Raw genomic sequence first — 27,435 nt, forward strand, 5'->3', positions numbered from 1 at the left:
CAAGGTGTATCCCTATCATATGTCATCCCGATACTCTTAAAATTAAATAGCATTAAAGTTCTCCAGATAATGTTTACTCAAGACTCAAGTCATATTTGTAACAACTTTCTTGGCTGGTTCCTGTGGATTTAGTTATGGGCATCACTGTATTTGAGGTTTTGCTCTACAGGGTCCCAAGGGACCTTTAGCTTGTCAGGGAACTAAAAGAACAAAGAATGGTTTAGAAAGAACCTTACAGCTTTACGAGTATATGGTACATTGAGCACAACTTTAGCAATGGTGATATGGACTAAACTGCAAGTCAGCAGCTGATTTGTCAGTGAGACTTGCAGTCTCTAGGAGTGTGTGAACTCATCATCCTCAACCCTTGACTTGAAGGGAAACAGTTGCAGAGAGACATTTCAGGGGCCATAGAAATGAACCTCAAGACTCCACTTCTCATATACTGGTTATCAAAGTTCACATATTTGTCTTTTTAATCATGCTTACTCCCATAGACATGTTATCAATCATGGCATGTTAAAAATGAAAGAATTTAAAAGCTGGCTTAGCTGCTAATTGACAAATATACTTTATAAAATAATTAGATTTGTAAGTAGTTCTGTGGTGAAGGGTATTATTTTAATTTAAGCAAAAGCTATGTTTTATTAGTGTATGTAAAAATATCGGTTGCACAATGATTGAAATGTATAAGGAATATATAGAAAGTAGAGACAAATGTCTTACTGCTCAGGGTTTCTTCCTAATGATTATTATACAGTGGAGCACAGGACTTTCCTACACTTTTAACAAAAGAAATACATGTCTGGAAAACAATGCCAAAAATATACAAATGTGTAACTTTGTAACTCAAAGTTTTTTTGTCATTCTACTCCTTAGCAATAACTACTATTTAAATATTTGGTGAATATTTCAGAAAAAAATCTTAATAGAAGAACTCACTGATGAATCTTTTTTGAATTCCTTCCAGGGATGTATAGCCCTGTCTTATTTTGTCTTAGTGGTATAATCAGTTGTAAGTTATGGTTTTGGATGAAAACTAAACTTTAGAATTCAGTTTTCATTACGTAACCATTCCCTGTAGGAGAATTTTTTTTTAAGTGATCGCCTGTCTATTTAGGTCTGTAGATACATTTTGTCTTGTTTGATGTTTGCCTAGCTTGCCTCCTGACTCCCACCTCCTTCCCTCCTCCACCACGTGCCTAATTGCTGCATCTGTTTCTTTTTGGAGGTTCCATAGTGCAGGTACTGCTTGCTGATGGGGGACCTGCTCACATTTTGCTTTGCTGTTTGGAGCATGTGTTTTCAGCCCTCCTCACTGGCTGCTCTGAACTCTGTACTCCAGTAACTGAAAAGTTATATTAGGAAACACTGAAATACCCTATATGGTGACAACATTATGTACTCATTGGGTGAATGAAATGCTGTTGACAAATATTTTGAATGATTTCTTGTGGAAAATGAAATACTCTTCTAAATTTTCAGCAAGCAAGCTCTCTCAGCCCTCAAGTTAATAGTTTTGGTTGGTCTTGTCACAGTCATATGTTAAGAAATAATGGAGAGGAAATTTAAATGTAAGGGAAATTTGGAAAAAGTTATAGTAAAAATAAAAGATAGGTTATTACTAATCCAGGTTTCCCTTTTTATGTGAAAGTTCTATATTAGTTACAGAAAAGATTATGGAAACTTGCAGAAGAGGATATACCCGTGGTTCCCCTTGACCGTCACTGGGTGGCGCTTCAGGCTCACGAGATGCACTAGAAATAGGACCTCTTGGGTGGGTAAAATACTGTGTTCACATCTTTCTGTAGAAGGCTTCTTATATTCATTCTAATGTTTGTCATTGCACCTGTTATCTGTTGCCAAGTACCTGTTAAATTTATATTCCGTTTGTTAGGTAGAACATTTTAATCTGCATGCAACATATATATTTTTCTCTATAAGGTAAAAAACCTCAGTTGTTGTTGTTGTTTTTAAACTTAATTTTAACCTTATTGTTGAATTAACTTCTTTCCATTGGTAACCTTCCTCTTCAGGCCTCTGGGATAGTGGTTAGGAACGTGGACTCTCAGGCTAGTTTAAATCCTCAATATGCTACTAAGTAGTTGAGGCCCTTGGGCAAATCTTGAAGTGGGCTCTGTGCCTCAGTTTCCTCACTCATTGAATGAGGATGATGGCAGTGTCTGCCTCGTGGATTGCTGTGAAGATTAAAACGGGTATATATATATGTAAAGTGCTTACAGCAGTGCCCACTACATAGTCGGCACTAGGTAAGTGTTAGCTGTTGTTGTTATATTATTATTACCATTGTCTCCACCTTTTTTGTTCCTTTTCCTTCAGCCCCTCTTCAGCACACTCTCACCTAATTACTACATTCCTTAACCCTGCATATGCTGACAGACAAGCATGTTGGTTGCAGCAGAGACTGATTTTTTTTTAACCCCAAAGCCTTTACTTTTGATGACCTATTGCAATTATTTAGAATGTAAACATTAAAAAATAAAAGTCTTACTTTGCTACTGCTTTTTTTTTTAAGTTGAGGGAATGTATATGTTAAAATGCCTCAACCAAAATTAAGTTAAAAATACCGATGACATATTGCTTATTGTAAATATGCATGTGAGGTCCGTGGATGCTGGCTGGTGCTTTAGACTAGGCTTAGAACTGAGATAACTCATTCTACGCCCAGGAAATACATCTTTGCTAGTCAGCTGCAGTACAAACCTGAGAATTTTGAGTTAAAGTACTCTGGTTCACCTCAAGTTCTTCTAAAAGAACTCAGTTACTCTTGAGGTAACTGAGGTCTAGGCCTTTAGCTTTAAATTGGTAAAAATCAATACACTGAAGAAAGGCTCGACATAAATCATTGTAGCTGGTACTTCACTGCACACAGGTAGAACTCTTTCTTTCTGCTATTGTTTTCCTTTGTTTTGTTTTTGGTACTATCACAAACTCCTCTTGACTTTACCTGGATCGTTTCTTGAGCTTTCCTGTGTTCACTTGAGACTGTCTAATGTACATAGGAGTGTGCAAAAGATGAGAGGCAACATTTTTTCAAGAGGATCAGTAATATCAGTATTTGGATTCTACCCCGAAAATTTACATTAAGAGCAACCTAAAAGGACACAGGACAGTTGCTTTCCTCTTTCTCTTTTTAAAACTTTGTCCCTTTCTCTCATGTTAGCTCAAAACATGCTTTATGTCCTTTTTATTTTCCTTTCCTTCCCTTTCTTCCTCCCTCCCTTCCATTCTTTCTATTTCTTTAATCTCCTTGTTTTCTTGCCACTGTAAAAAATGGCCTTATTATAATTTGGGGGCTAGCCTAGAAGTCCAAATACTTGTTATTTTTGAGCATCTTGAAAAAAAAAGAAAAGACCAGTAACCAAGCTAAAGTAGGTCTGAGAGTGACTGAAAACAAATTTAGCGGGAGGTCAAGGAGGAAAGATAGAATTTTTTAAAAAGTGGTGTGTTGAGACAGAGACTCCTGACAGATGCTCACATGGCCCCTTCCTTTTGGTGGTAGTGATACTGTGAAGACAGTGTCCAGAAATACAAAACCCGTTGATGGTAACTGTTTCAGGACCTTCCATTGGTCTGTGTTCTTTCCTTAACCTTGTCTTTTATTTTTGTTCTTGGGACCTTGGAAGTGGTTTCGGGAAAATGCTTTCCTTGTAGTGGGTAGGACTATGATGCTCATGCCCCAAGGGAAGGGAGTGATAAATCAAAGTGTTATTGTCTTTGGAAGCACAGACCTACGTATTAGGGCAGGCTAAGCAGCAGTCCTCTGCTTATGCAGTATGAATCCATGTAATGTGACATGAAAGGGAATTTTCCTGCCCGCTATCATATCTGGTTTCATATTCAGACATTCTTATTGATAGAGTCATTTAATCAGACGTTTGCCTTGTGTAGGAATTTTTCTGCCCAGGTTTTCAAGATTTCCATCAAATATCCATGCAAGGTCTTCAGACAAACCAAAAAAGACTTCATAGTTTTGAGAAGCAATGATGATTTTACCTCTAGAAATAAAAATTCTCAGTTTTTCTTATTTTGTTTAAGAATATACAATTAAATAATATTTTTATCTTTTAAAAATATTCATTTTGCTAACTGCTCAATTTATGACTTGAAATCTGTTACAATGTTCTTTTTTACTTAAATAACACAATGGTTAGAAAAGGGAGAAAAAGGAATCTAAAGATGGTATTTCAGTTTGTTCAACAGTGTTGAATTTAAGCCTGCTCTTTGTTTTTAATTATCAAGCAAGCACAGTGACTTGGCTTTTTTTCCTTTGTTATCATCTAAGAGTTTTATTGAAAAGAGTGTGACTGTAAACCAGGAGTTGGAAAATCAAATGCTTAAATATGTGGGGCAGGTAATGAAAATGAGTGAACTAAGCCAGACAAAAAACAATAGGGAATAGTAGTGGATATGGACTAAAAAGTTCACATCCTATCTGAGGGCATAGTTACTACTCAGTCTGGCCAGTTGTTGCCCTGTGAGATTATGGTCCCAGGTGTAGGGTGTGCTTGTAAGTGTTTAACTAGCTTTCTTAAAGAAAAAAAAAGCTGTGATCCATAGCATTTACCAATTCTTGTGGTGTAAATATTCCTTCATAGCTCATTTCAAGCCTCTTATGTGATTGTTACTGAACATGCTTGGAAGAGATATTAACAGTTGCTCTCATGGGCCAATATAAGCCTTCTCCACCACTAGAGCAGCCAGATTTGCATTTTTTGATTCAAGAAATCTGAATTTTTTATTAAACCTTTCAATTTTTGAAATACTTTGTAGGCCAAACAAAACACATTAATGAACTGAATCATGCTCATTGAGCTGCCATCCTGCAACCTTCGGAGGTAAACTGATAGCACTTGTCTTAGAAATCTTATTAGAAATCAAATTTTGGGGCTTCCCTGGTGGCACAGTGGTTAAGGATCTGCCTGCCAATGCAGGGGACATGGGTTTGAGCCCTGGTCCTTGAAGATCCCACATGCCTCAGAGCAACTAAGCCCGTGCGCCACAACTACTAAGCCTGTGCTCAAGAGCCCGCAAGCCACAACTACTGAGCCCATGAGCCACAGCTGCTGAGCCCGCGTGCCTAGAGCCTGTGCTCCGCAACAAGAGAAGCTGCAACAAGGGGAAGTCTGCTCACCGCAATGAAGAGTAGCCCTTGCTCACCACAACTAGAGAAAACCCCCGCGCAACTAGAGAAAGCCCGTGGGCAACAATGAAGCCCCAACACAGCCAAAAATAAAAACAAACAAATTAATTAATTAATTTAAAAAAAAAGAAGTCAAATTTCAGTACTTTATAGTCAAACTGCAGATGTTTAATCAATGGATCCACTGGTATTTTTCTAAACCAATTTTGTTTTAATGTGTGTTTAATATTTGTAAAAGGTAAAAAATTTGCAATTCAGAAATTCTTCTTTGATTAATAAAAACAATAAATATACTTGGAATTTCTAAAGCTGACTAACCTGGCTTGCAGTCTGTGGGAGTTGTTTTTCCTAGATGGATTATTTGTATCAGTGAAAGATGGAAAACACCAATCTAATTAATTGAAATTACTAAATTGTTGTGTCATAAAACCCTGTGTTTGCTGTTTGGCCTGTATTTGATTGGATAATATGTTTTTCAAATGATAATTTTTCATTATTCACACTTTTGAGTGTTTTCGAAGCACTTTTACAATATTGTTCTGAAGTCAACAAACAGGACTATGAGGAGGTTAGTGATGTTTTGCAAACTTGCCTCAGGACTTTGCAGTAAGGGGCTAATAAGCTGAGACTGAGACTCAGGCCTGTTGACTCAGGATCCAAATTTTTTTCCACCAGACTGCCGAGGATGTCAAAAAGACTCAGAGACTCTGCCCTCTTCAGAACTGTCTAGCCCTCCAGTTGTGGTTAAGGAGTAGGTGGAGGTTGTGGCTGGGAGAATGATCATTGTCTGATGAACATGAGAATTGACACAACAAAGCAGAATGGCTCCTAAAGGGCTCTATCATATTACAGTCTTCTAGCATATAAAAACATATTTGTGGATATGTTAGAATGCAGATCATATGCAAATGTGCTGAATTAGAGACATGTGAGACTACGGATATATGATACAGTGTATCATCAAAGGCTGATTATGTCGGTGTACCTTTGAGGTCTCTTAGAGGTGATGTTGAAAAGCCCAAACTCATCTACAATTTGCAGCTTAGATCTTAAAAGCCATCCAGCCTGTGCCATGTGGGCTGTTGTTGATGAGTTCTGACTGTGATATAAATTAGTGAGGCTCTGAAATCAGTTGACTTGATTTTCATCTTTGCTGAGATGTATTAGAACAGAGGAGAGATTGGTCAAGTGTTTGTGTAAATACAGTGAAATATTCTCATTGTTTCTGTTCCTGTGAAGTGACTCCCAAATTAGTAAAGATGACTGTTATATTTGCCAAACCATTTTGTGTGTGTTGGTAGGGGGAGGGGGCGCGAAAGTGTGAAAAGAATGTGCTTGTTCTGCAAACTCCACTTCGAGCTAAGTCCCCTAGGCCTGGTTCCAATCACATTTCTGCCCTGAAACTCCTCACGTCGCTGGGCTTTAGCGTATTTGCTGCGTGTCTTCTCACTAGACTCTGTTCCATGAGGGCAGAGACTCCATCTCTTTTCACCACTGTATGCCCAGCACCTCACACACTGCCTGAACAAAGTAATCACTCAATAAATATTTCCTGGATGCAAAGATGAAATGCAAATACAAGATTTTCTAAACTTCCATATAAAACAGAAACAGTATATAAAGTATAGAATGTGTTTTCTTTCTTTAGCTCTTCTTAGAGTTGTTGTTTTTCATCACTGAGTTGCTTTCTGTTAATTAACAGGGCAGCCCTTGGCACTGTGTATCTGTATTCATTGCATGAATTTTTGCTTGAAGTGCAGTGACATAATACCTATTTTACCTGCTGAATCATTTGATCACTGACATGATTTCTTGTCCTGATCCACACCTGGCTTTGCACCTTTCCCCAGAACTCCCCATGAGGTCACTTTAAGAAGAGTCACCAGTAAAGAACTTAATTATGTATTGCATTCTAGTGAGTCTTCCCTGTTATTCTGGGAACCATTCCACAGAAGCTCAGGAGAGCAGTGCAATGTGACATGGCCAGACAAAAATCATCATCAGATTCACTTTGACGTTCTTAGATTTTAGTCACTCAGAATGATCAGATGTAGGCAGAGTGTGTAAGTTAGTTAATTTTGTTCTCATGCTGAGGCTTGGTTTATAAACTGTTGTTATATTCAGGGTTGTTTTATATAGTTCTGTGACTTAAAGTTTCTAGGAAAATGCCTCCCTTGATTATAAAATCTTTCTCCCATGAACTTGGGAAGATGCCTGAAATTCCACTAAGAGAGATTCATTCCTTTAGCTCCAAGGCTTTTGGGCCTTCATTAATTTTCTATTAAAGTCTGTATACCCTGGAAAAGGTAGCATCATGAACAATCTTCATTTACACCCTTTTTGGTGATTTGGCTGTGCATTCCAGCTATTGCTCTATCTCTTTCCCCCTTTCACTGCCAAACTTAACATATTATTTGTATTTGAGGTTTCTGCTTCCTGCTTTTCCTAACCCTTTGCATTACGATGTCCACTCCAGTTCCTCTGCTGCTATTGCCTTTAATGGCTAATTTCCTTTTTTTCTTTTGGCATTTAAAATGAAGCCCTAAGGAATATATACAAATATGAGGAAATTCTCATTAAGTGTAAAAATCAGGATATAAAAGTAAGTATAATCCCAAGAGTATGTAGTCCTTTCCATCTCCTGGATATGAGAAAATCTATATTTAGAAGAAAATGCAGAAGGTTTTTCTTTTAATATTGAGATGGGGAAGGCTTTTTTAAAAAATTGAGGTATAGTTTATTTACAATATTATATTAGTTTCAGGTGTGTAGCACAGTGATTCAAAATTTTTATAGATTATACTCCATTTATAGTTATCATAAAATATTGGCCATATTCCCTGTGCTGTACAATATATCCTGTAGCTTCTTTATTTTATGCATAGAAGTTTGTACCTCTTAATCCCTTACTCTTATCTTGTCCCTCCCCCTTTCTCTCTCCCCACTGGTAACCACTAGTTTGTTCTCTGTATATCTGTGACTATGTTTCTTTTTCGTTATATTCACTAGTTTGTTTTATTTCTTAGATTCCGCATATAAGTAATAACATACAGTATTTGCCTCTCTCTGTCTGACTTATTTCACTGAGCATAATGCCCTCCAGTTTCCAGTGACAGAAGGTCACCAGGACATAAAGGCAGAGGTTATCAGAACTAGAGGAAAAATGTGACAAAATAGAGAATTGGAGAAGGTAACCTGAACTAGCATAACTAAACAAAGTATAGGGAGCTCTTCCCAAAATGAGCACAACTTTCTGCAGAAGCATCCTGGGCTCCAGGGAACAGTGAAGGAAATCTACAGGGTCAGCGGGAGCCAACCTTTATTTTTTAAACATCTTCATTGGAGTATAATTGCTTTGCAATGGTGTGTTAGTTGCCGCTGTATAACAAAGTGAATCAGCTATACATATACGTATATCCCCATATCCCCTCCCTCTTGCGTCTCCCTCCCAGCCTCCCTATCCCACCCCTCTAGGTGGTCACAGAGCACCGAGCTGATCTCCCTATGCTGTGTGGCTGCTTCCCACTAGCTATCTGTTTTACATTTGGTAGTGTATATATGTCAGTGCCACTCTCTCACTTCGTCCCAGCTTACCCTTCCCCCTCCCCGTGTCCTTGAGTCCATTCTCTACGTCTGCGTCTTTATTCCTGTCCTGCCCCTAGGTTCTTCAGAACCATTTTTTTTTTTTTAGATTCCAGTTATATGTGTTAGCATACGGTATTTGTTTTTCTCTTTCTGACTTACTTCACTCTGTATGACAGACTCTAGGTCCATCCACCTCACTACAAATAACTCAATTTCCTTTCTTTTTATGGCTGAGTAATATTCCATTGTAGATATGTGCCACATCTTCTTTATCCATTCCTCTGTTGATGGACACTTAGGTTGCTTCCATGTCCTGGCTATTGTAAATAGAGCTGCAATGAACATTTTGGTACATGACTCTTTTTGAATTATGGTTTTCTCAGGGTATATGCCCAGTAGTGGGATTGCTGGGTCGTATGGTAGTTCTATTTTTAGTTTTTTAAGGAACCTCCATACTGTTCTCCATAGTGGCTGTACCAATTTACATTCCCACCAACAGTGCAAGAGGGTTCCCTTTTCTCCATACCCTCTCCAGCATTTATTGTTTCTAGATTTTTTGATGATCGCCATTCTGACTGGTGTGAGGTGATACCTCACTGTAGTTTTGATTTGCATTTCTCTAATGATTAGTGATGTTGAGTATCCTTTCATGTGTTTGTTGGCAATCTGTATATCTTCTTTAGAGAAATGTCTGTTTAGGTCTTCTGCCCATTCTTGGATTGGGTTGTTTGTTTTTTTGATATTGAGCTGCATGAGCTGCTTGTCTATTTTGTAGTTTAATCCTTTGTCAGTTGCTTCGTTTGCAAATATTTTCTCCCATTCTGAGAATTGTCTTTTCATCTTGTTTATGGTCTCCTTTGCTATGCAAAAGCTTTTAAGTTTCATTAGGTCCCATTTGTTTATTTTTTTAAATTTCACTTTCTCTAGGAGGTGGGTCAGAAAGGATCTTGCTGTGATTTATGTCAAAGGCGGTTCTTCCTATGTTTTCCTCTAAGAGTTTTATAGTGTCTGGCCTTACATTTAGGACTCTAATCCATTTCGAGTTTGTCTTTGTGTATGGTGTTAGGGAGTGTTCTAATTTCATTCTTTTACATGTGGCTGTCCAGTTTTCCTAGCACCACTTATTGAAGAGGCTGTCTTTTCTCCATTGTATATCCTTGCCTCCTTTATCAAAGATAAGGTGACCATATGTGTGTGGGTTTATCTCTGGGCTTTCTATCCTGTTCCATTGATGTATATTTCTGTTTTTGTGCCAGTACCATACTGTCTTGATTTCTGTAGCTTTGTAGTATAGTCTGAAGTCAGGGAGCCTGATTCCTCCCGCTCTGTGTTTCTTTCTCAAGATTGCTTTGGGTAGTTGGGGTCTTTTGTGTTTCCATACAAATTGTGAAATTTGGGAGTCAACCTTTATTCAGCGTTTAGACCTCTGAACTGAATTGCCTAGTGCTTCCTCGAAGAACCTATTGGTCCTCCTGTTACAAACGCACCCCACCCCCATTCCTAGGCCAATTCTGACTTAAGGGAAGAGTTATTTTGTTTCTCTACCCATCCATGAATCTTTTGCATAATCATATACTCACTTTTATCTCAATGAGGTCCTGACTCCTGAGGATTCCGTTGTTGATAGTAAGCCATCTTTGTTGCTTTCCTCACTCTGAATGTGAGGCCTCAGGCAACTCAGCCTCTGTGTTTATCCATTTGGTGTATGGTAAAAGGATGAATGGACTTGCTCTGTGTGACTCCAGTGCACACAGAGGCAGGATTTAGAGGAAGAGGCAAACATCAGAGTGTCCTTTTCATTCTAGGAAGATGCCTCCTACTGTTCTGCTTTTCTGTGGGGATTGCATCCAACTTTCCTCCTTTTCACTTGAAAGATTTCTCCTTCTTCATTAAGACTGTACTCCAAAATTAGAGGAAAACTGTATCATTCCTCCCTTTATTTACCAGTTTAACTAATAATGACTGCATGCCTATAGTATGTCTCAGATTATGTTCCTGCTGCTGGGTAGAGAGCATCAAACACATCGGACAAGTTCTTTCCCTCCCAAAGCTTCCATTCTATTAATACTAATGGACAGAGAGAAGAGGGAATGACCCCATCTGAGTGAGTGAGGGAAGACCTCCCTGGGAGATGGTATGTTAAACCATAACCCATTCATGTGTATTTTCTTTCTTGTCCTATTACACCTTGCTTAAGACTCCACACTTTCAGTTATTCTTTTTTCTTGCATAATTAAATGAATTTCAGGGTTCCCCCCCCACCATCTTCAAAAATAAAACCTCTGTCTTCCTGCTCACCTGTTTGAGCTACTGTCTAGTCTCTCTCCTTCCCAGACTTTACCCAAGCCTCTAAAATATTCTTTCACCTCCCACATTCTTTTCATTTTCTTAGCCCCCTTGAATCTGGCTTTTGTTTCCACTGCTTTATTGATATTGCATCTTAATGAGCATTTATGATTTCCTGGTCATCAAATCTAATGCCTTTTTTCAGTTTTTATTTCCATTCGTTAATTCATTCATGTATTCACTAAAAAAAAACCCCAATACTTGTCCATCTCTGCTGTGACATTGCACACAGTATTTCTTTGCTATGGAAGGTCCTTTTCCTTGTGTGTATGCAAGGCTAAATTCCCTTTATTGAAGGGACTGCTCAAATGTCACTTTTTTTTTAATCTCTGCTTGATTTTTTTTAAAGAAAAGTCTCTTGTGGAACTAAATATTTCTATTTTGAATGATAGATTTTAACCTTACTGAGAGATGAAACTCTGTTTTATTGATTTGGGGATCTTCCACTGTACCTGACAGAGTGCTTTGTGTGTAATAAGTACTTATTAAATATCTGTTAAATGCCTGAAGGAAGCAGTAAACAAAAGTAACTTCATTCTTTGAACTTCTTTTAAAAACACTGCAGAACAGTGTATTATTTTATTCTAAAAACAGATATTTAAAGAACTAAGTTACTTAAAATGTGGAATCATATTTGAAGAAGATGTTTGAAACTGAAGACATGCCATCATAGGGATAAATAAGTAAAGCATGTCACTAAATGTTACTTTTCTACATTTTCACTTACTCATCACACTTTTTCAGTCAAATGATTGACTAGGTCAGTGGTTCATGGTAAAAAATATGTTTGATGTATTATCCTAAACATGCTTTTGAAATTCTGTCTCTCTTTGCTGTCTGGTCTTACCTTCTGGCATTTGATATCCAGTTTCCTCATATGTCTGATTTTCATTCAGATGGATTGGCAAAATTATTCTGAGTGTAATGCAAATATGTTTTTCTTTTGAGTTCAGTATATAAAGTAAACATCAATATGCTTTGACTATCGTTAGTGATAATTCAGAGGAATGTGAAATGTGTGTGTTTCTTTCATTAAGTTAAAAAATTGCCATGAAGAGATGGATATGGTAATATGTTTCTTTTTGCTAAGTAAATAAAAGTAGAGATTTAAAATTTACATAACAGCTCTACTGGCTTATTGGTGTTTACAGGTAAAATGTTTGTAGGTTGAAGTTTATTTCTAATTACATTGGAATAGAAGCCAAGGCATAGTTGTAGCAAAGTAGAAAACTTTGAATGAGTACTACTTTAAGTATTCTGTAATAATTAAGATCAAACTTATCTGTAGATGTTTACTTAATTGAAAAGGATGCTCAATCACTTTTTTTGAACACCAAGTAAAACCAGGCCTATAAAGCTTTTCCAGGATCGGGGCCACTCGGAAATCCTAAGGAGTCTGATTCTGTACCTAATTTAATATAGAATGCCAGAATCCAGAGTAGCTGAGTTCAGGTCCTGGCTTGTCCATTTACTAGGTACATAACCTCGGGCAGATTACTAACCTGCTCCCTGCCTCAGTTTTCTCATTTGTAAAATGGGTTCATCAGAACATGTCTTTCATATAGTTGCTATGAGGATTAAATGAGATAATTTCACATAAAATGCTTAGAACAGTGCACAATAAGTGCTTAGTATTAGTTTTGATCATTAGTAAATAAAATGATAAATGTAGTATAAATAGGTAGAATTCTTATTCTTCTTTCAACGTGAGATAGCCAGAATACCTTCTCTGCTCCTGAGTGTTTTTCCTCGTTGGTCCTTAGTGGTTCTGAAGAAATTAGTCTACCTTAAGGTGTGAGGGACAAAGCAAAGCAGATTAAATTGCATAGGAAATTTGACATACAAAGTAATGGAATCAGGGTGAAAAAAGAGAGATGTCAGGATCTCAAACGCTCTGATGAAGGCTCTTTTTGAAGAATTTTCCATCTTGAAAGGTGTATTCTCCATGAATGCTAGCCTCTTAATTTCTCTTTTAACATATTTCTCCCAGAAAATGTTGTACAGTTAGTAAATGAGTGAGGTTGATCAGAAGAACGTGAGGAGAATTAATCGATTCCGTTAATGACATGCTTTCTAAGCAAATGCAGAGGACAGCCGAGTGATTGTGGAGGGCTTCTTGACTACTCCAGTGATTTGGGGGGGTCCCTGCAGGGAATATAAAATGTGAAGTCAAGAATATATATAGGATACAGACGTTAAGCTGATCACTCCTAGGGTGAGGAGGGGCTGAGAGCAGACAGGAGGCAGTGGTGTGTGGATGGCTTAGAGGGTGGGGCATCTGAGTGTGTGTCTTCGTTTTGCTCTTCACCAGCTGTGAGATCTAGACAAGATACTTAAGCTCCCTAGGCTTAGTTTTCCCATCTGTAAAATGGAAGTTGTAATACCTACGTCATGTGAGATAATTTGGTTTCATTCACTGCCTCTTTATACTCCATAGAAGAACCAGTTTATCTAATTATATAAATCAATGGCTTCCCATGACACTTAGAATAATATCCCAGGTCCTTACCAGGCCTGTAAGGACCCACATGGTCTGGCCCTTGCATACCTCCCTGACCTCACTTTATACTACTGCCTCTTTTACTTACTATGTTCCAGCTACACTGAGCTTCTTTCTGTTTCTAAATATGGTAAGCTTTTTACCACAATGCAGTCTTTTCATTGGTTGATCTTGTTGCCTAGAAAGGTTTTCCCTAGGTTTTCACGTGCCTTCTCCAGGTCTCAGATAAGATGTAATATTGTCGGAGAGGCCTTTACTAACCTGCTAGTCTAGAAGAGCCCTCTCTGTGATCATTTCATTTTCTTCACATGAATTATCATTTCCTGATATTTTCTTGTTTATGTCTGAATGTATCTCACACTAGAATGTGGGCTTCATGCAAGTGTGACAATGTCTGTCCTGTTCACTGCCGTGAAGAGGACGTGCCTTAGAAGAGCTCCTGGCACGTAGGAGGTGCAATGTGAAGATTTTTGAATAATTGAGTGAATGAATGTGGTTCTCGTCTACGCTGAAATAAATATTAGTTCCTTTTTTTAACTGCATGACTCCTCTTCTCTTTATGCTTTCTTGTAAGACTGCAACAGAAAACATAAAGATGAGCCTGGAGCATCTTGTAGTGCCACAAAGGAAGGAAGTGCTGAAAACAAAAGAACTCATAATGATGGGGAGTATGCCAAAGGGGCACAGGAGCCAGCTGAAGAGCTCCCAGTGGCCCAAACTGGAATGATTTGAACAATAAAATACAGTAGTATTGTATTATAACCCAAAGTATAAAATCAATACCCATGAGTCTGTGCTGATATAAATAAATGATTGAATGAACAAATAAATAGGCAAGAAGGGACAAATCCCCTGTGCGGAAGAATTCCAGATAGTGTATGTAGACACTGCCCTCAGGAAGGAGGGGCGTAGCTCCCCACGCCTTAAGTGTGGACTGTGCGTGGTGACTTCCTTCCAAAGAGTACAGCGTGGACGGGGAGGAAGAAAGAGTGATTTGACAGTGGAGAAATCTTATTAACATTACCTCGCCAGGTGATCAAGGTCAATACCAACAGTGATAAATCATGTTGATAGTGTGTACCTTTGATATACTGTGTTGAAAATGGCACTTAACTTTTATCGTCTTCCTTCTCGAAACCCATAACTCCAGTCTCATTATTTGAAAAACATTAAAAAAAAAATCCCAGTGAGGAATATTCTAAAAAATACCTGATCAGTACTCTTCAAAACTGTCAAGATCATCAAAAACAAGGAATGTATGATAGATTGTTACTGCCAAGAGGAGCCTAAGGAGGCATAAACGTAATGTGGAGGAGGATCTTGGAACAGAAAAAGGACATTAAGTTAAAATGAAAGACATCTGAACATATGCACTTTAATAATAATTCATCAATATTAGATTTTTAATTGTAAAATATGTATGACATTGATGTAAGATGTTAATAATACGGAAACTGGGTGTGTTGTATATGGAAACTCTCTGTAGTATCTTGGTATTTTTTCTATAAATCTAAAACTGTTCTAAAGTAAAAAGTTTTAAAAAAAATTGTGAACATTTTCCCACTGTATTCTTCTGTTGCATCATTTTAAGTGGGAAGCCCCATGAGTTTTAAGTAGAAGGCTGACATGATATGATTTGTGATTTTGAAATGATCATCTGAAAGATGTGCAAAGAACAATTCCTTACCATGATCTGCAAGGACTGGCATGGTCTGGCCTCTGTAATCCTCTCCAATTTCATTTCCTGTCTCTTTCTTGCCATGCTTCAGTTACACTGGTCTACTTTCAGTTTTTTTTTTTTTTCTTCCTGTATGCCAGTCTCTTTCCTGCCTTAGGGCTTTCACACATGTTATTCTCTTTGTTTTTAAAGTTCTCCTCCATCTCCTCTCCCCATGGCAGTTCCTGTGACTGTTTGTTTAGTTGTCTTCTCCACTATTCTTAAGTCCAAAGTGGGCAGGACTACCTCTTTTTCATTTACTTATGTATAGCCAGTACCTAGCATAATGCCTCACGCAAAGCAACATTCAGTAGTTGTTGAATAAATAAATAGTAATTACTGTTTTCATTCACACTTTAAAAAATATTAGTGTGCAAGTTCTATTTTAGCTGCTATGAGTACATACAAAGGGTTTATAATGCATAATTCTTACCCTGAAATAGTTCCCAATTTAAAAGGAGTGATTGAATAATATTGTAGCATGGAGGAAGGTGCTATAGTTGGAGTGAAGTTCTGCCACTAGCCAACAATGTGACATCAGATAAATTATTTACCTTCTCTGTTGCTTTATTTATCTATTTGTTATGTTAGGGAGTTTGACTGGAGTTTCCTACGGCTTTGGTTCTCAAATCTGTGTACAATTAATGGTACATTGGTTCATTTATTTCTTCCCAGGCAGAGTCAGTAGGTCTGGGTGGGGTCCAGGAATTCCCCAGGTGATTGTGATGTACCACTAGGTTTAGGAACTACTGATTTGGGTCTTTCTAGTTTAGGGGAAGGGCGGGGGCAGGGGAAGGGAAAAAATCTTATAATTCTATTGTAGTATGCCTCGACTGTGAAAGTGCAAAAGTCAGGAGTCAGGCAAATTAAGGTGTTGTATTTGTTCAGAGGCAGGGGAAATATTTTTTTGCTTGGGTGATGTGGGGACTCAATGAAACAGCCATGTGGAAATGGACTTTGAAGTGAGGATGCAGATTTGGGCAGGTGCAGAAGCGATCACGATTGGTGTTTAGTCTAGCTTTAGTTGGAGGCCAGAATATATGCAAAGAAGCAGGAGGGAAAAAATTACCCTTTTTTTTTTTTTTTTTTTTTTTTTTTTTGCGGTACGCGGGCCTCTCACTGCTGTGGCCTCTCCAGTTGCGGAGCACAGTCTCTGGACGCGCAGGCCCAGCGGCCATGGCTCACGGGCCCAGCAGCTCCGCGGCACGTGGGATCCTCCTGGACCGGGGCATGAACCCGCGTCCCCTGCATCGGCAGGCGGACTCTCAACCACTGCGCCACCAGAGAAGCCCCAAAATTACCCATTTTGATGCAACGGACCATACTTCTGATCTTGTTTTCCCCATTCTACCTGTGATACTTGGTTGTCCTTTTGGAGATGAAAGATTATATTATTGCAGCTTGATCTTCATTAGGTAGAGTTAAAACGAGGTGATGGACGCCATGAGGACGCTTTGGGAAATAATTGGGCATATTCTTCCTCAGGCCTTTGAGGGCTGTGCCCTTTGAGATCCACTGTGACAACACCATTGGTTTCCTGGTTAGACACAAAGAATATCAGGACCCACTATGTTATCTAAAATAATAATTTTGCTGTCAGAATGATGATGATTAAACCAAAGTTGGCTTTTTTATTTAGATGAAACCGTATAAAGGCAACATTCTGAGTAAATTATATGGCACCCACATGATGAAATAATGAGCTTAAGTTTAGGGGATGAAAGTAACGATCTAATGCAACATTTGGAATAGGTATACAGTATGTAGTTATTAACCTAAAAGTCATATCCTGCATTCTTTTGATTTGTGGAAAATTTGTCATTAATTGCCAGGAAGCCTCTGATTTTTCATACATAATCGCATCATAGCTGTTGACTTTCTCCCCCTTCTCCTGCCTTAAAAATACGTCTTTGTAAATAGATTACTTTCAGATCTGTAATGCTCCTTTTAAACATTGGGTTGCTAAGTTTAGCCCTGTTGCTCTCTTTTTTAAAATAGAATTCCCTCCCCCCCCACAACCAACTTTGCCTCTGAGTCATCACTGACAAATCACACTTTGTTTTTTCTTGGATGGCAACTGCTGTAAAATCTTATTTAACCTTCCTGCCCAGTGGGAGCCTGCTAGTTCTGAAATGCTTCTTGTTTTCATGAGCTACCGTTGTGTGGAGAAAATGGGTATGATCTTCCATTTTGGAAACAGTCTGTGAGATGAATTCTGACCCTTCATTCAAACCCACTCTAAATGGGGCTGTTTTTATTCAACAGTTGTCAAAGACAGCTTTTCAAGGCAGGGTCAGAAACACCAAAGACAAAATTGAGAAGGAAGAATGAGGTAGTGGGCAAGCAACGAGGCAGCTAGGCTGACCTTTAGCCTAGCATCCGGCCCATGCCCACCCCTGGAAACCATTTCAGATCAATCTAGGAGCTACACTTCAACCTGTAGCCATCCACTCAGCCCACTCCTTCCTGCAGCCCTTGCTGTTGTTGGCCTATTGACTTATCACTTGACTTTGAGATTAGAAAAGTGGAAATACCAAGCCCCTTGTGACATTCTGCTTGCAAAGAATTACCTTTATTGACGTGAATTATTGGCCTCCAGTAGCACCAGAGCTCCTTAGAGAGTGACTTACACTAGGCTTTTTGAAAGGGACAATTCCCGCCTTGCCAACATGGCTAGATCAAAGAAACACCTTTCTTACAGTAAGACCTCAGACTTGAGAAAATTTCCCCAGTTTCATGAAGAGCCTTCATGGGAAAATAACTACTGTTGCATCCCTGGTAGCTTTTTATCTGCTATATTGTTAAGAAGAAGAACAGAGTCAGAAGTACAGACCTTGGAAGCAAATTTAAGACCATTTACTAATCTGCAAATTGTGTTCTGTGTTCACATTTCCTCGGGTGGCATTGTAGGCTTGCCTCTACTTCAGCCAGACCATGTGGGGTATTATCTTCTTATGTATTGTTCGTGCATTATTTGGTTTGATACAGGAGTTATGCTTTTTTTTTAAAAAAAGTCTGAAAACAATTGGTTTAGGTCAAATGCCCAAGATTTTATAGAGAAAGTGTCTGAAGGTCAATGTGGTTAAATTAAATACCTACAGTTGTACAACTAGAGGTTGACAGAAATTAGGAACCATGAATCTGGACTTCCCATCCAGTACATTTTTACTACAAAATGTTGATTTGATTTTCCATTTTGAAAGACACAGAAGTGATCTGTGAAATGATGATTAGCACCAGGCAGCCCCAGGCAGCCCTGGAATGCTCCATGGTTCAAATGCCCAAGACCAGATGGAGGTCCAGAAGTGGATGACTCAGAGTTTATTAGTTTTGCCACCTGGGCAGTATAGCCAAACCAGCTGCCATAAGGCAGTTCCAATTTCAGCAAAGCAGTAAATGAACATAAAAATGAGTGTAAATCCCAAGAAAAAAGTAAAGGAGAATGGCTGCTGCCGCAAGGAGATTCATCCAGGCTGAGCCCCATTGACAGCCCTTGTGGGCGGCACACCTGCCATGCCAGGTAGAGAGGGCAAGGACAGGTTGCAGCACCAAGCCCTGAAAAGTCACCGCTTGAGTTGCTCCAGGAGCCAGTCTCCATTTGGGATGTTTGACTTGCTGGCTTGGTAGATTCCTAATCGCATCTGATGATAATAGAATGAGAAAAGCCAGCGCCTGTTAGATCGTGGTGATGCTGTGAGGCCAGAAGCTTTTTTCTGGAAACTATGGAAAGTTGTTATTTGGTCACCTCCTTTCCGTAGTTCTGGGCCCTTGAAGGCATGGATAGTCATCGGAACATAAGCCCTTTGTGGCAGATGACCAGGAATCAAGTCATTATCCGCATATGGAATTGAATTATTATAGGTTTTTAAGATCTATATATGAAATACTGCAAGAGTCAGAGGTTGACCCTACCGTTTTAGATGACCCCTTTAATAGATCTGTAGTTCTTGAAAGCTGAAACAAGTATAGTAATGAGGATATGATCCTAGGACCAAGTTGAAAGAAGTACAGAAATTTTTGTTTAAATGAGAATGATTCACTAATGAATTTAAAAAAAGTTAAGTAATCTTGATCCTCTGTCCAGTAAGAATGCTTTGGGTAACAAGGAACAGAAAACTTGATTAAACTGACTTAAACAAAGTAGAGGTTTATTGTTATTATTTTTTCGTGTTATGAGATGTTTAGAGGAATGTGGCTCCTGACTAGTTCCCCTGCTCAGTGATGATGCAGGCTCTTTCTGTGTCATCTTGATGGAAAGTAAAAGGGGAAGGGAATGTACTAGTTGCTGATATATTTTGCAATGGCTTCGACGCTGAAGGCTGGACCAGGGTTCCATCCGTTGGGTTATTAACCTCTGCCTCCAGGTGAGCTTTTCAGGAGCTGAGTGTTTCCGTGTTTGTATTTCTCAATTGACCGTTACTCAGTACTTAGTCTCATGCAATAATGTAATACTTACTGCTCTTCTTTTCTTTGTATGATGAAAGTGTGGTTGCCTGCATATTTTCTAACCCAGCAAGACAATTTTTTCTCTCTCCTTTTTCCTTCTACAATGACATGAAGTGAAATCAAACGAGAATATTCCTATTATAACCTTCTGTTTATGAGTATAAAGTAGCTTTTTTTTTTTCTTCTTCTGGTAGGTGGCATGTTTGACTCACGTCGCTGCGAATTATCTTATTGGCCAAGAGGAAGCACGGCGCTGGGGCACAGCTCACGGAAGTATTGTTCCTTACCAGGTAAGAATGCAGCAATATAGGATCAGTCTATTAGAATCTGCAGTTCTGTATGATATGAGTTTGAGAGATGATTCCTTTTTAAAAAAAAGACTTTCAGGGTTTTCTCTCATATATCTTTGACTATAACAAGTTTCTGTTATTCACTTCAAATTCTGTGTTTTGCACATTTCTTCATCGGAAGATTAGTAACAGGACACTTGAATGGATCAAAAGAACTTGCTGAAAGTGAGTGACTTTTAGACTCAGATGATGGTTTGCTTTTATTTTTTTCACCCCAAAGACGCACTGATTGTACCCATTTTATAAAGCCTGGTTTGTTCCCCATGTCAATTAAAAACCAAATGTTACCTACCCCAGCTGACAATAATATTCTCACAGGATTGGAGAAAAATGAAAATTTGCATGTGACAGATCTTCAGTTCTTGAGCAAAGCAGATGGTTCAGGAACTGCTGTTCTTTATTAAGTGTCTAAACTTGTCCTCAGAAATTCTTGACTTTGGCTAGTGTGAATGAATATGTGAAGAAACTATGACTTTTCAAAAACAAAAACTCCTCTTCACCCTTTTCAACAGAGGACCATATTGGAAACCATGGGAATTCATCTCAAATGTTGGGAGTTCAGGCTTCAGTTTTTGATGTGCGTGGAGAAAGTATCTGTGAGTCGGGAGGCTTTACAGTAAAGTTCCAAATCATGTCACGTAGGGAGGTATTCACTATGTTCAAGTATAACGTTTATAGTCTATTTTTTTGCTTATTTTAAAAAACAGAATGTCTTTAAAAAATGTGTAGACCTCAGTATCCCTCCTGGGTGTTTACACCGAGAGCTCTGGCATCTTGGGTGTGCTCTCAATTATTTCACTGTGAGGTGAAAAGAAATTTAGAATCATTGGCTATTTTTATTATAGGTAAAAGATATGGGAGACTCCGTGTGTGTGTGTGTGTGTGTGTGTGTGTGTGTGTGTGTGTGTGTTTGTGTTTCTTTTCATTGAAGACAGAAATGTACTTTTCCTTCTTGAGTTGCCCCAGTTACGTAAAATGGACACTGTGCTTATTTGATCTAGTTGATTGCAACTTTATAATATCTGTAAGAAATAAAAGAAGATCTACTAGGGTCTTTCCTCAAAAGCCCAGAATTAATTTGTTTCCTCTTGATGGAGAACGGGTTCAGCACTGTGATTAAGGAACAAATGCAAATTTAGCTTGAATGAAGCTAGTATACCAAGATGGAGCCTAGATATGTTTTTAGACCCTGGTCTGTTTTCAATTTTTAAAAATAGATTTGGGAAATATTTTTATGGGTGAATTACAGGGCAATTATAATCCAGTTTTCTACAGTAATTAAAGCTTTGCATCTCATTTGAGTTGTCTGAGTTTTGGGCCAAAAGCCTGTAATGGAAGAGACCCTGATGCTCTCAAGAATTTGTTATGACGGCCACCTCACTCTCTTCAATTTTTAAAAATTTTATTTTATTTTTATATTTTAATTGAAGTAGAGTTGATTTACACTGTTGTGCCAGTCTCTGCTGTACAGCAAAGTGACTCAGTTTTACACATATAGACATTCTTTTTCCTATTCTTTTCCATTATGGTTTATCCCAGGAGGTTGGATATAGTTCCCTATGCTATACAGTAGGACCTGTTGTCTATCCATTCTAAATGTAGTAGTTTGCAACTACGAACCTCAAAGTCCCGGCCCATCCCTCTCCCGTCTCAATTTTATTGACCTCTGAAGGATTCTGGAGATCAAGGACCTCAAATGCATGAAATGAACATTTTTGAAAAGTAGTGCTCCTTGATTGGTGTGTTACTTGTATAGATGCAATTTTTTTTTTTTTTTTTTTTTTTTTTTGCCGCTCTGTGCAGTATGTGGGATCTTAGTTCCCCAACTGGGATGGGACCTGTGCCCGCTGCAGTGGAAAGCACAGAGTCGTAACCACTGGACCTCCACGGAAGTCCCTGTATACATGCAGTTCTCAACTTCTCGGGTTGGTGATCCGCTTGCGCTCTTTCCTCCCTGCTCTTCGGCTGCCACCTTTTTGAAAATGAGTAAATTAAACAAAGTATACAGAATTGAGACAAGCATTTTGCTGCTTGAACATCTTAGTGGAGGCTTTTCTGAGAATTCAGATTTTTAAAAGGAATGTTTGATTTCAGTGCTCCTCTTGTTCCCATTATCAGTGGGCTTTGCCCCTGAGAAGTACCTCGCCCAAGGGATTGATCGTTATATAACGCTCATGTCAGTATTTTTAATGCATTGGTATTAGTTCAAGGTTTCTCAACCCTTCAAACAATGATATTTGTAAAGACAGGAGAGGAGAGTGCAGAGAAAGCAGCTGGTCTTCAAAAAGAATGTGTTTTGTTTATTATGTATATGTGCAGTTTTCAGTGCGGCCACCCCTCTTTAGATGTGTGACTAACATGATAACACATCGAGGACCAAAGCAGCAGCCTGGCTGCTCGTAGCCTCCTCTCGCTCTTAATGATCTTTTCCTATTTCAGTTGGCTTCCCCACGCTGATCTCTCTTAAGCGTGCCCATGAACCATCTGGAAACCCCGTTAAGAGGCCAATTCTGATTCCAGGTGATGTTGGTGCTGCCCATCACAGTGATAAGATTGTAGACCTAGACTTTCTTTTTTTTTTTTTTTTTTTTTTTTGTGGTACGCAGGCTTCTCACTGTTGTGGCCTCTTCCATTGCAGAGCACAGGCTCCGGATGCACAGGCTCAGCGGCCATGGCTCACGGGCCCAGCCGCTCTGCGGCATGTGGGATCTTCCCGGACCGGGGCACGAACCCGCGTCCCCTGCATCGGCAGGCGGATTCTCAACCACTGCGCCACCAGGGAAGCCCTAGACTTTCTTATTGTTGGTGACCGCACCGTCTCGTTTATATTCCACTGGCAAATTCCAGTGCTGATTGGATTTAATAGTCCATCCATTCCGTGCCTGACTGAATGAAGCAGTGAATATGGCTGGGGAAAAACATAGCCACCATGTTATAAGCTCATGGCTGTCTCTCCCCAGCCTTACTCAGCAATCTTGCCATATTTATCTACATATTTATCTTCTCTCTCTGATACGATTATTTCACATCTTCTCTCTCTTCAAGTCTTCCTCCTCTCTCCTCATCCTTAGGCAAAGACTTTGTCTCATACGACACTAAAAATTGATGCAACCAGAAGAGAACTGCTGCATTTTTTTTTTCTACCATAACTCTCAAACTTCATTTCCTCCTATCACAGTGAATGAACTGTCCCTTTCCACATTTTGCCGATTTGAAGGCATTGCTCCTGCACTTGATCTCTTCCATCACCTGTATTATCTGTTGGAGGATAAATATATGATCACGCCCTTCACTTAAAAAAAACCCAGCCTTGGACATCACCCCCCCACCATACCCTAACCCCCCAACTCTGGGGCATGTCTTATTCCATTTACCATCCCATTTCTTCGTGCTCTTATTTATATGACAAAACTCTTCGGAAGTTTTGGGTGGTGTCTGCTGGAAGGAAACACTGCAACCTCTATCCTGCAGTGCCATTTGTACCTGACAGGTAAAGAGACTTTACAGCACTCTGAAGCCTCAGGAGTTTGAGTGCAGTGGACCAGCAGTGGAAGCTGACTTTCTGGGCAGTTCATTAATAAGAATACTCTTCTTATGCTTTTTCTTGAGCCTTTCAAATGTAGGGCTTTCAAAGAGAATTGTTCCTTTAAATGGCCTGATAATTCACATGGTGATTTCTTTCAAACTTTACCCTCCCCCACCAAGAGCTTCCAATTCAAGAGAGTGAAGAAAACAATTATTCAGGTGATTAAATAAAACCATGTCTCCCTTTCTTCAGTTTGGGCTCATTCAACCAAGGAATAGAGCAGGAAACTGTGCTATGTTATTTCTGGTAGGGACCTTATACTGTATATTTAATTTGGCATAAGCAGAGACTGAGAGAGGCAGTAAATTCCAAGTTTGAAGAGATATAGCACTTTGCTATCATTCCTTAGGAAAACATCGAAATGCTGTTAAATCATAGCAGATTAGGTAACCTTGGGAATCTTTTTCTTTTAACCCATGTTAAGGATGTTTTAAAAAGCCAAAATGTGAATGATACACATCTGTTTCTTGTGTGACTTTTTCTTTGTACCATAGTAGCAGTAAAGCATTCATATGCTGAAGTTTGCAAGTACAGTTTAAACAAGCATATGATTACATTGCATCTCTTATTTGATGCATTGATAATAAGAGTAATAATTAACATGCTGGCTTCCATTGAACACATATCATGTAACTGGGATATATATCTACATATATGTATATTTTTCTTTCTCATTTTATATGGATGAAAGGGACATTTAGAGAGGTGAACCAACTCTCCTATGGCTATAGCTAGAAAGTCAAAGGGCCTGGATTGGAACCATGGTTTTAAGTTTTCAAAACTTGTTTTCTTTCTCACTATACCCGAACTAATGGTTCTTTTGGTGCTTGACACATTGTAGCTACCTGTCTTTTAGTTTTTTTGGCGGATAGAATTCTTCTGATCTGTTTCCATCATCTCTTTGACAAACGACCTATTTATTATGATTTTAGAGGGTCCCAAACCTAATAAGTGACATGGCTATGGAACTATATTGGAATTCTGAGCTATGAGGCAACTGTAGGTTTCCCTCTACCGTGTTTTCATTCATGCTTTCAAATGACTCCTGATAAGTGAGCAACAGTTCTTGAGCCCCCTATGGAGTAGGCACTGTTTTAGTTCTGGAAGGCTTCCAAATGAGGAAAAACTAGGCCCTTGATTTCAATGAACTCAGAGACGATATAGCAAGCACAGCTGAGAAGATTTGAGCTTTGGCATCAGACAGGCCTGGGCTCATAACTTGGCTTTGCCACTTCATGGCTGCGAAATCTTGGACAAGTCTTTTAATATCCCTAGTGTTAGTTGCTTCCTGTGCAAAAAGGTGATGATGATAGTTGTTTCCATGTTCATTGATGGAGTTAAATGAGATAGTGCGTGCTAAGTGTTCTGTGTAGTACCTGACTCTAGTAAGCATGTAGCATGTGGTGGAAGGTGGCTCCTGTTATTACTTCTGTAGTTGAAGTAATAATTATAACTTTGTGAAATGGTTTCTAGGAAACTATGAAATAGTCCCTATGAAAACTATCCATGACAGCTTAGGGGCAGAATAAATAAAGAGACATAGCTGATTTTCTTTCTTAATGGAATTTCCACTTTAATTTCTTTCTTTAAAAAAAAAAAAACAAAAACAAAAAACGAAAAGGAGGGCAATGTACTGTGCTACTTTTCTATTAAAAAAAAAAAAAAACTGTCCTCAGATATTTTTTAGAAATTGTAGTATTGAGCCATTGCTCAAATGTAGCATTATTGAAAGAAATACAGTTTGGGGAGAATCATTTATAGCACCACCACTCAATTGTCAAAGGGAATAGGGCTTCTAGTTTACTGACGTGTTTAGTAAATTGAGATTCAGCATAAATTCATACTTAACTAAATGAAACGTGGTAAAAATGATTTTCAGAAGTATTCTCTGAGGAGTCCACAAGATGGGAACCTGTTTCTATAAAAGATACATACCTACCCTTTTGAGAGCCAAAAATTGTGGAGCTTTCTCTTTCAGTTTTTAAAAGTGAGAGAACTACAGAATATTCTGAACATCTGTTCTTATAACCTTAAGATTGCAGTGAACTTTGATAATCTCTAACCAGTAAAAAAAAAAAATACCTGAAGATTTTTTTATTGGGAACGAAAGTGCAGGTGACAGCAAATACATTAGATTCTGTCTCAGAGGTTTCTGCAAACTTTTGGATTACTTAGCACTGACAAGTTAGAATATTCAAAGGTTTTGGGGTTTTTTAAAAAAAATTTAAGGCATGAATTGTCTGAATTTCCCCCGCCCCTTTTGTTCTAAAGGTTTTGTCCAGGTAGCTTTTGATTATTTGCTTTAGAGCTTATATTTGTCTTAATCCTTATGAATTTGGAATTCTTGTTAAGACAAAACAAAATCATTTACTTGAAGATCCTCGTTACTTTGAAACCAGTTGGCTAGGATTCTGTCTCAGTCCTAAGAATATAGGTAATGGGGCAGTCCAACAGGCAGATAAAATTAGAGCAGACATGCTAGCTGCTGGCATGATAGTTGCCACCCTCTCTGCTTCTCCCTAGAAAAAGCTTCAGCTTTCTTTGATTTCAAATAAAATCCCTAAATTTAAAATAAATTAGGCAACATGATGTTTAAGGAGAGCATATTGCACAAAGAATAAACATATGTATGACTGTGCAAAAACCATTGTGATTTAAAAAAAAAAATCAGTATTGCCTTCAGTTGACAAATATGGTCTTTTTAGTGCATTTCACTAGAGGTAAAATAGAAAGAGGCACAAGGAAAGACAATGTATCTCAAGGAATAAATCTGAAATTCCTTTAGGATCTTATCAGTTTCTCTGGGATTCTCAATATTCTTCTCGTATGCCTATCAAATTTGGCTAAAATTACCCCAAAGAATAAAATGCCATTTTGAATATTCAGCTAAGTAAGAATATTAATATTATTGACTTAATAATATTGTATTAGTAATAACCATTATAATCACAGCGATAACATTTATTGAATGATTGCTGTGTGTCACTTATTAAGTACTTCATATATATTAATTCCATCCTCACAGCAACCCTGTGAAATAGGCAAAGCTATTATCCTCACTTTCAGAGGAAGCACAGAGAGGTTAAATAACTTGCCCAAGGCCACATATAAGTGTGTAGCTGGGATTCTAACCAGGCAAGGGAACTATACTGTATAGGCAGAGGATGTGGTGCTACTAACTTAAACTGACATGTTTAGTTTCGTTTTCTATCTTCATCCCACTTTTGAGGAAGAATTATGTGACATTTTCCTCTATATAATTTCCCCTTTAGGACTGCCAAGAGCAATTGAAGAGATATAAACAATTCTGTTGTTTACTCATTACTGAGATCCTTAATTATGACTTAATTTCATTCAGGAAATCAGGTTGTACATCTTCTGAAGAAATCCTTTGATTGCCTATGCTAAAATTGTATTAGAATCATAATTAAGTCAAGTCATAGTGAAGCAGCCCTCTCTCGCTCCATCTATGTAATGAATGAGAACAATACTGTCTTTGAGTAGTCTAGGAGCTTGGGGACGGTCTTAGCTATTGTGAGACTCCTAGTTTCTGGTTTTCAAATGGTTTCTCTGAGAGTTTGGAGGTCGAGGTGGGAAGAAGTGGACATTCAGGGGTGTGGGCTCGGGGGAGAAGCCAAATAGGCAGATCTCCAAGTGTCCCAACCCCATTTCAACCAGAACAGCTCCACTTTTTGTTTGTTTGTTTGAAATACAGGGTCCACTGGTTAAAAATGATTATTT

The 27,435-nt window shown here is 38.5% G+C and overlaps 1 protein-coding gene across 4 annotated transcripts in view; it reads left to right on the forward strand.

Annotated features, from left to right (window-relative positions):
- SUGCT (succinyl-CoA:glutarate-CoA transferase) overlaps nucleotides 1-27,435 on the forward strand; it is an 827,778-nt gene that overhangs the window by 116,833 nt on the left and 683,510 nt on the right. For all 4 annotated transcript variants that reach the window (XM_067042878.1, XM_067042879.1, XM_067042881.1 and 1 more), the window contains one exon: nucleotides 19,953-20,048. In XM_067042878.1, the coding sequence (XP_066898979.1) occupies nucleotides 19,953-20,048 (96 nt within the window). The remainder of the gene's footprint in view (nucleotides 1-19,952; nucleotides 20,049-27,435) is intronic.

The sequence above is a fragment of the Kogia breviceps genome, chromosome 9, assembly GCF_026419965.1.
Source record: "Kogia breviceps isolate mKogBre1 chromosome 9, mKogBre1 haplotype 1, whole genome shotgun sequence".
In the NCBI taxonomy this organism is placed as follows: domain Eukaryota; kingdom Metazoa; phylum Chordata; class Mammalia; order Artiodactyla; family Physeteridae; genus Kogia; species Kogia breviceps.